The sequence below is a fragment of the Cherax quadricarinatus genome, chromosome 64 (genome assembly GCF_038502225.1).
Source record: "Cherax quadricarinatus isolate ZL_2023a chromosome 64, ASM3850222v1, whole genome shotgun sequence".
NCBI lineage: Eukaryota > Metazoa > Arthropoda > Malacostraca > Decapoda > Parastacidae > Cherax > Cherax quadricarinatus.
Window position 1 is genome coordinate 13,713,680 of NC_091355.1, and position 9,872 is coordinate 13,723,551.

General features: G+C 52.3%; 1 protein-coding gene across 2 annotated transcripts in view; it reads right to left on the reverse strand.

The window, feature by feature from the left end:
• Positions 1 to 6,960, reverse strand: part of LOC128700049 (uncharacterized) — a 108,750-nt gene extending 101,790 nt beyond the window's left edge. For both annotated transcript variants that reach the window (XM_053792992.2, XM_070098798.1), the window contains exon 1: positions 6,051 to 6,960. In XM_053792992.2, coding sequence (XP_053648967.1) covers positions 6,051 to 6,476 — 426 coding nt within the window. In that variant the 5' untranslated portion in view covers positions 6,477 to 6,960. The remainder of the gene's footprint in view (positions 1 to 6,050) is intronic.
• Positions 6,961 to 9,872: the final 2,912 nt, after the last annotated feature.

Consider the following 9,872-nt stretch of genomic DNA (forward strand, 5'->3'; position numbering starts at 1 on the left):
GTGCAGTGTGGGGTGATCACTGCTGCAGCAGTGCTGTGTGGGGTGATCACTGCTGCAGCAGTGCAGTGTGGGGTGATCACTGCTGCAGCACTGCAGTGTGGGGTGATCACTGCTGCAGCAGTGCAGTGTGGGGTGATCACTGCTGCAGCAGTGCAGTGTGGGGTGATCACTGCTGCAGCAGTGCAGTGTGGGGTGAACACTGCTGCAGCAGTGCAGTGTGGGGTGAACACTGCTGCAGCACTGCAGTGTGGGGTGAACACTGCTGCAGCACTGCAGTGTGGGGTGATCACTGCTGCAGCAGTGCAGTGTGTGGTGATCACTGCTGCAGCAGTGCAGTGTGGGGTGATCACTGCTGCAGCAGTGCAGTGTGGGGTGATCACTGCTGCAGAAGTGCAGTGTGGGGTGATCACTGCTGCACCAGTGCAGTGTGGGGTGATCACTGCTGCAGCAGTGCAGTGTGGGGTGAACACTGCTGCAGCAGTGCAGTGTGGGGTGAACACTGCTGCAGCACTGCAGTGTGGGGTGAACACTGCTGCAGCACTGCAGTGTGGGGTGATCACTGCTGCAGCAGTGCAGTGTGGGGTGAACACTGCTGCAGCACTGCAGTGTGGGGTGATCACTGCTGCAGCAGTGCAGTGTGGGGTGATCACTGCTGCAGCAGTGCAGTGTGGGGTGATCACTGCTGCAGCAGTGCAGTGTGGGGTGATCACTGCTGCTACCAGTGCAGTCTGGGGTGATCACTGCTGCAGCAGTGCAGTGTGGGGTGATCACTGCTGCTACCAGTGCAGTGTGGGGTGATCACTGCTGCAGCAGTGCAGTGTGGGGTGATCACTGCTGCAGCAGTGCAGTGTGGGGTGATCACTGCTGCTACCAGTGCCGTGTGGGGTGATCACAGATGCTACCAGTGCAGTGTGGGGTGATCACTGCTGCTACCAGTGCAGTGTGGGGTGATCACTGCTGCAGCAGTGCAGTGTGGGGTGATTACTGCTGCTACCAGTGCAGTGTGGAGTGATCACTGCTGCTACCAGTGCAGTGTAGGGTGATCACTGCTGCTACCAGTACAGTGTGGGGTGATCACTGCTCCTACCAGTGCAGTGTGGGGTGATCACTGCTGCAGCAGAGCAGTGTGGGGTGATCACTGCTGCTACCAGTGCTGTGTGGGGTGCTCACTGCTGCAACAGTGCAGTGTGGGGTGATCACTGCTGCTATCAGTGCAGTGTGGGGTAATCTCTGCTGCAGCATTGCAGTGTGGGGTGAATACTGCTGCTACCAGTGCAGTGTGGAGTGATCACTGCTGCTACCAGTGCAGTGTGGGATGATCACTGCTGCTACCAGTGCAGTGTCGGGTGATCACTGCTGCTACCAGTGCAGTGTGGGGTGATCACTGCTGCAGCAGCGCAGTGTGGGGTGATACTGCTGCTACCAGTGCAGTGTGGAGTGATCACTGCTGCTACCAGTGCAGTGTGGGGTGATCACTGCTGCAGCAGTGCAGTGTGGGATGATCACTGCTGTTATCAGTGCAGTGTGGGGTGATCACTGCTGCTACCAGTGCAGTGTGGGGTGCTTACTGCTGCAGCAGTGCAGTGTGGGGTGATCACTGCTGCTACCAGTGCAGTGTGGGGTGATCACTGCTGCAGCAGTGCAATGTGGGGTGATCACTGCTACAGCTGTGCAGTGTGGGGTGATCACTGCTGCTACCAGTGCAGTGTGGGGTGATCACTGCTGCAGCAGTGCAGTGTGGGGTGATCACTGCTGCTACCAGTGCAGTGTGGGGTGATCACTGCTGCAGCAGTGCAGTGTGGGATGATCACTGCTGCTACCAGTGCAGTGTGGGGTGATCACTGCTGCAGAAGTGCAGTGTGGGGTGATCACTGCTGCAGCAGTGCAGTGTAGGGTGATCACTGCTGCAGCAGTGCAGTGTGGGGTGATCACTGCTGCTACCAGTGCAGTGTGGGGTGATCACTGCTGCAGCAGTGCAGTGTGTGATGATCACTGCTGCTACCAGCGCAGTGTTTGGTGATCACTGCTGGTACCAGTGCAGTGGGGGGTGATCACTGCTGCAGCAGTGCAGTGTGGGGTGATCACTGCTGCAGAAGTGCAGTGTGGGGTGATCACTGCTGCAGCAGTGCAGAATGGGGTGATCACTGCTGCTACCATTGCAGTGTGGGGTGATCACTGCTGCTACCAGTGCAGTGTGGGGTGGTCACTGCTGCAGCAGAGCAGTGTGGGGTGATCACTGCTGCTACCAGTGCAGTGTGGGGTGCTCACTGCTGCAGCAGTGCAGTGTGGGGTAATCACTGCTGCTATCAGTGCAGTGTGGGGTAATCACTGCTGCAGCACTGCAGTGTGGGGTGATCACTGCTGCAGCAGTGCAGTGTGGGGTGATCACTGCTGCAGCAGTGCAGTGTGGGGTGATCACTGCTGCAGCAGTGCAGTGTGCGGCGATCACTGTTGCTACCAGTGCAGTGTGGGGTGACCACTGCTGCAGAAGTGCAGTGTGGGGTGATCACTGCTGCAGAAGTGCAGTGTGGGGTGATCACTGCTGCAGCAGTGCGGTGTGGGGTGATCACTGCTGCAGCAGTGCAGTGTGGGGTGATCACTGCTGCTACCAGTGCAGTGTGGGGTGATCACTGCTGCAGCAGTGCAGTGTGGGGTGATCACTGCTGCTACCAGTGCAGTGTGGGGTGATCACTGCTGCAGCAGTGCAGTGTGGGGTGATCACTGCTGAAGAAGTGCAGTGTGGGGTGATCACTGCTGCTATCAGTGCAGTGTGGGGTGATCACTGCTGCAGCAGTGCAGTGTGGGGTGCTCACTGCTGCAGCAGTGCAGTGTGGGGTGATCACTGCTGCAGCAGTGCAGTGTGGGGTGATCACTGCTGCTACCAGTGCAGTGTGGGGTGATCACTGCTGCTACCAGTGCAGTGTGGGGTGATCACTGCTGCAGCAGTGCAGTGTGGGGTGATCACTGCTGCTACCAGTGCAGTGTGGGGTGATCCCTGCTGCAGCAGTGCAGTGTGGGGTGATCACTGATGCAGCAGTGCAGTGTGGGGTAATCACTGTTGCTACCAGTGCAGTGTGGGGTGATCACTGCTGCAGCAGTGCAGTGTGGGGTGATCACTGCTGCAGCAGTGCAGTGTGGGGTGATCACTGCTGCAGCAGTGCAGTGTGGGGTGATCACTGCTGCAGCAGTGCAGTGTGGGGTGATCACTGCTGCAGCAGTGCAGTGTGGGGTGATCACTGCTGCAGCAGTGCAGTGTGGGGTGATCACTGCTGCTACCAGTGCAGTGTGGGGTGATCGCTGCTGCTACCAGTGCAGTGTGGGGTGATCACTGCTGCAGCAGTGCAGTGTGGGGTGATCACTGCTGCAGCAGTGCAGTGTGGGGTGATCACTGCTGCAGCAGTGCAGTGTGGGGTGATCACTGCTGCAGCAGTGCAGTGTGGGGTGATCACTGCTGCTACCAGTGCAGTGGGGGTGATCACTGCTGCAACAGTGCAGTGTGGGCTGATCACTGCTGCAACAGTGCAGTGTGGGCTGATCACTGCTGCAACAGTGCAGTGTGGGGTGATCACTGCTGCAGCAGTGCAGTGTGGGGTGATCACTGCTGCAGCAGTGCAGTGTGGAGTGATCCCTGCTGCAGCAGTGCAGTGTGGGGTGATCACTGCTGCTACCAGTGCAGTGTGGGATGATCACTGCTGCAGCAATGCAGTGTGGGGTGATCACTGCCGCTACCAGTGCAGTGTGGGGGTGATCCCTGCTGCAGCAGTGCAGCGTGGGGTGATCACTGCTGCTACCAGTGCAGTGTGGGGTGATCACTGCTGCAGAAGTGCAGTGTGGGGTGATCACTGCTGCAGAAGTGCAGTGTGGGGTGATCACTGCTGCTACCAGTGCAGTGTGGGGTGATAACTGCTGCAGCAGTGCAGTGTGGGGTGATCCCTACTGCAGCAGTGCAGTGTGGGGTGATCCCTGCTGCAGCAGTGCAGTGTGGGGTGATCCCTGCTGCAGCAGTGCAGTGTGGGGTGAACACTGCTGCAGCAGTGCAGTGTGGGGTGATCACTGCTCCCAGTGCAGTGTGGGGTGATCACTGCTACCAGTGTAGTGTGGGATGATCACTGCTGCAGCAGTGTAGTGTGGGATGATCACTGCTGCAGCAGTGAAGTGTGGGATGATCACTGCTGCAGCAGTGCAGTGTAGGGTGATCCCTGCTGCAGCAGTGCAGTGTGGGGTGATCCCTGCTGCAGCAGTGCAGTGTGGGGTGATCCCTGCTGCAGCAGTGCAGTGTGGGGTGATCACTGCTGCAGCAGTGCAGTGTGGGGTGATCACTGCTGCAGCAGTGCAGTGTGTGGTGATCACTGCTGCAGCAGTGCAGTGTGGGGTGATCACTGCTGCAGCAGTGCAGTGTGGGGTGATCACTGCTGCAGCAGTGCAGTGTGGGGTGATCACTGCTGCAGCAGTGCAGTGTGGTGTGATCCCTGCTGCTAGCAGTGCAGTGTGGGGTGATCCCTGCTGCAGCAGTGCAGTGCGGGGTGATCACTGCTGCTACCAGTGCAGTGGGGGGTGATCACTGCTGCAGCAGTGCAGTGTGGGGTGATCACTGTTACCAGTGTAATGTGGGATGATCACTGCTGCAGCAGTGTAGTGTGGGATGATCACTGCTGCAGCAGTGCAGTGTAGGGTGATCCCTGCTGCAGCAGTGCAGTGTGGGGTGATCACTGCTGCAGCAGTGTAGTGTGGGATGATCACTGCTGCAGCAGTGTAGTGTGGGATGATCACTGCTGCAGCAGTGCAGTGTAGGGTGATCCCTGCTGCAGCAGTGCAGTGTGGGGTGATCACTGCTGCAGCAGTGCAGTGTGGGGTGATCACTGCTGCAGCAGTGCAGTGTGGGGTGATCACTGCTGCAGCAGTGCAGTGTGGGGTGATCACTGCTGCAGCAGTGCAGTGTGGGGTGATCACTGCTGCAGCAGTGCAGTGTGGGGTGATCACTGCTGCAGCAGTGCAGTGTGGGGTGATCACTGCTGCAGCAGTGCAGTGTGGGGTGATCACTGCTGCAGCAGTGCAGTGTGGGGTGATCCCTGCTGCAGCAGTGCAGTGTGGGGTGATCACTGCTGCAGCAGTGCAGTGTGGGGTGATCACTGCTGCTAGCAGTGCAGTGTGGGGTGATCCCTGCTGCTAGCAGTGCAGTGTGGGGTGATCCCTGCTGCAGCAGTGCAATGTGGGGTGATCCCTGCTGCAGCAGTGCAGTGCGGGGTGATCACTGCTGCTACCAGTGCAGTGGGGGGTGATCACTGCTGCAGCAGTGCAGTGTGGGGTGATCACTACTGCGGCAATGCAGTGTGGGGTGAGCACTGCTGCTAGCAGTGCAGTGTGAGGCAATCACTGCTGCTAGCAGTGTAGTGTGGGGTGATCCCTTCTGCAGCAGTGCAGTGTGGGGCAATCACTGCTGCAGCAGTGCAATGTGAGGTGAACACTGCTACTAGCTGTGCGGTGTGGGGTGATCACTGCTGCTACCACTGCAGTTTTTGATGTTCACTGCCACTAACAGTGCAGTTTGTGATGGTCACTGCCCACTAACAGTGCAGGTTGTGATAGTCACTGCCACTACCGGAGATGTATGTGGTGATCACTGTCACTACCATGCCAGTATGATCATTACTGTAGCAACAAACAGCGATCACTATCACTATCGTAATAACATACAGTGATAAGTATCACTTCCATAGCAGTATACATTGATCACTGTCACTACCGTAGCAGTATAAAATGATCATTGAAGCTTTTATTCCTTACCACAGAATTTCAATTACTTTATTACCTCACCAATAATCTTGTTTCTTGTCTCTGGCAACATTAATATTAACAACGTGAGAGAGGATAAATCAGTCTTTGTAAGTCGAGTTTAGATATTGTGCAATGTCTCTTATTTAATTCTACGCTTTCAGGAACGAAGTAAATTGTTAACCTCTTCCGCCCCCCTTTTCAAAATCGTGTTTTACTGTACGTTTCATAAAGAGAATATGGGTGGGCGTGGAGGAGGAGTGAAGAGTGCGACTTACCTTGAAGTGCAGTCCATGTTTGACTGCCAGTTTGTGAAGTATCTCCTTGACACTCTTTCCCTCCAGCTTCGACACGATCTTTATTACTTTGTCCAGGTCTTCCATGTTTAGTATGCTTGCTATGTCTTCAGCGGTGCACGGAAGGGGAGGAGAAGAGGAGGAGGCTGATTGGGGGTAGAGAGATGAAGATGAGGAGTCTGAGGGCGGGAGAGGCAGGTAGGTGGACCTGGTAGCTACTTCCATTCTCTCGTCGTCGACCAGTCGAGGGTCTTGGTATTCGATGAGGGAGTTGTGTGGGAGGTACTGCACGGAGGGGAAGTCATACAAAGGGTAGTCGTTACCCTCAGGAGGGAGCAGCAGCGCCATTGTAAAGGGAGGAGAGACTACCGCTGCCAGCAATAAGGGCAAGAAGGCGGACAGAAACATTGTCCGAGAAGGAGAGAGTCGAAGGGTCCTTTTGCTGGGAAATAAGTTTCTCTCACGCGTTGATATTTTTCTGTCCGTCTTCCGAGTTGGGACGTATTAATCTCTCCCTCAGAGGTGTGCTTCTGTCGCAAACCACGTTCTAAGATTTATTGCATTTTGTTAGTATATTAAGAATAAGGTTATATAAATAAATGTTGGTAGTGCACTGTTTGCAACACAAGAGACTTTGCAACTCCTCACAGTGCTTGCAGCATCTAGTAATCGGCAACCAACACTCCTTCAGTGTATCTATAGACCCAAGGGTAATTTTACTGTGCTAAGGTGTTAATCTAAAGTCATATAATCTTCTCCCGCACACGCCATCAGTAGCAACAACAGCAGGAGCAGCAGCAACAGCAGCAACCAACTGGCAGAGGCAGGGTCGCGTTTACGGGTATGCGATAAGGTGAGCGGAGCACAGGGAGCGTGTAGACAGTTGCTGCTGGTGTAGGGTGTGAGTAGCAGGTTCTGGCTGTCTCCTGCTGTATATATATCCCCGCCTACACCCACACAGTCGCGCGCACCTACCACCGCCACCTGCCTCCATTCATTCAAGACTTGTAGAACACAGCAACCTCGGGTCTCGCCACTACCATCTTGCTCACGATCTTCATTTGGTAGTATGTATCTTTCTTCCTTGAGTGACGTCGTATATTTTGTGCGCGTGTATACAAACTTAAGGGGCACGTCTTTTCCCGTCTTCTAATATGTTATTTTTCTCCTATACGAAAGCAGACAAAGCAAATCCGATAGTAATTATGGACAAGGTAGAAAATAGGCAAAAAATAAACATGATGTTAGGAAACGGAAATTCACGCGCCTCTTGACTCTCGTTGCCTAGTTATAGTCTTAACTCTTGGCTCCATATTTTAACTGCACACAGTTAGTTTTATTAGATCACTGTTTTAGGCACTGTCGTGCCTAAGCTTAAAACTGTGTATGGCATTTGTTCTCATCGTCATTTAGTCAGTACTTTCTTCCCGAGATCTTTCAGGTTAAATACAGTAGCATTTACTAACATTCCTCTGGGTCAGTTGGTTTGCCTTTAATCGTTGCCTTTATGTTATACGATCATCAACCATCATTCTTTCTCTACCATATAAAGTTGTCGGTATATATGCACTTTGCACTTGTATTCTTTAAGATCATCTCGTTCAATTTTTTTAACCTTCAGAGGGTCAACTCTCTGATTATTATTATTATAATTATAATCAAAGGGAAGCGCTAAACCCGTAGGATTATACAGCGCCTGAAGGGGGGGGGGAATGTGGAAGGCATTCAAGCTTAATTCGGGGAACTGGAGCACAGATCCAATTCCCTAAATCAAGAGCTCCTCACCAGCATAGGGAACCTTCCCTGAGGGGTCAACTCTCTGAGCTTCGGAACCAATCTACTTACGAGCATTAGGCTTTTGCTCCTTTCTTTACACGTTTAATCAGAGGTGTGCTCCAGGCTGGTGCTGACAGGTCTGAATTATGTCGAAAATAGTCCTGACCCTGTATATATGCACCTCTGGCGATATTCTCGGTGCTATGCATTCTTTAAAGTTCATTATCGTGTTTTTTCCATTAGACTGTCGTTCTTGTTTCTCTTTCCCCGATTTTCATAGCTACACTAGATAGGGTTGAGTTCTGCGAGCCAATTGTCTGACCATCTCTGTAGTTTATTAAAGTCATCTTGTAGTTTTTCCATGTCTTCTGTAGTTTGTATTTTCTTTCGTTTTACATCGTGTGCAAACCACGAGATATAAGATTTGATTTCTCCTAGCATGACACTTGTGGGATCCCCACATAGTTGCATTCCAAAGGATGCGACCCACAACAGCCGACAAATTCCTCAGGTACCTGTTAGTTGCTGGGGCAGTAGGTGTTATAAATAAGATTTGCATCTACGTTTCGCTCAGCCCGGGGATTCGATCTGCGACTTTTCGATTGTGCACATATCACTCTGACCCCTGAACCGGAAGTTGCTGTAACATGTGTACTCACAAAGTTGACTCAAGAAATCGTAATGACACGATTGCAAATAAACCATACCCCCGGCCGGGATTGAACCCGCGGTCATAGTCTCAAAACTCCAGCCCCTCGCGTTAGCCACTAGACCAGCTAGCCACAATAAGATTCATCCAACTAGGTATATTTCTACACCATAGGAAAGTTAGCACAGGCACCTCTGTGACCACAAATGCAATGGTGTAGAAATATACCTAGTTGGATGAATCTTATTGTGGCTAGCTGGTCTAGTGGCTAACGCGACGGGCTGGAGTTTTGAGACTCTATGACCGCGGGTTCAATCCCGGCCGGGGGTATGGTTCACAAAGTTGTACTGACAGCTGAGCCTCGATCTCCGTAGTTGGACCGAGACTCGGCTCCTGACCTTCATTTTTAACTTGCAGGTACACAATTAACCCAGTCATAGCCTCGGCCATATTAAACCTATTCTTAAAGCTTTGTGTGGAATTTGTTTATATCCCCTCGTCGTCGAAATCATTCTACGTCCTGAACACTGAGGCTGAAATGAAGTATTTTCATCTATATTTGTGGCAAATGTGTCTTTCAGCTGCGCTTCCCTAGTTCCTGTTTTTATGTATCCAAGAGTCTTCCGTTGTCCACCTTATCAAGTCCTCTACGTATTTAGTAATCTTTTAAGGTTAGGGAGATATTGTTCGTCAGGACGCTGTGATTCTCACTCTGCCATATGAACTCAGCTTCTACTGTTTTCAAAACAACACGCTACAATCTCCCTCAAGAACGTTACTAGACATGCACCACTGTAAGGCTGCTCCTCACTACGTTTTTTTCGAGTGATTATAGTTTCATAAAACTGACGAGTAAATTATTTTCATATTTAGCTGATGATAATTATAAATGTTTTATTTATTAGCTCTACCTAGAGTGTATTCACGTTTTACAATTCCACCAGAAACCAGTGTGGCATTATTTTTTTTTTTACGAGAGTAAGTGGATGGGTGGGTGAGCCATTAACATGTCTTACTCTGGGAAGGTGGGTGGGTGAGCCATTAACATGTCTTACTCTGGGAAGGTGGGTGGGTGAGCCATTAACATGTCTTACTCTGGGAAGGTGGGTGGGTGAGCCATCAACATGTCTTACTCTGGGAAGGTGGGTGGGTGAGCCATCAACATGTCTTACTCTGGGAAGGTGGGTGGGTGAGCCATCAATATGTCTTACTCTGGGAAGGTGGGTGGGTGAGCCATCAACATGTCTTACTCTGGGAAGGTGGGTGGGTGAGCCATCAACATGTCTTACTCTGGGAAGGTGGGTGGGTGAGCCATCAACATGTCTTACTCTGGGAAGGTGGGTGGGTGAGCCATCAACATGTCTTACTCTGGGAAGGTG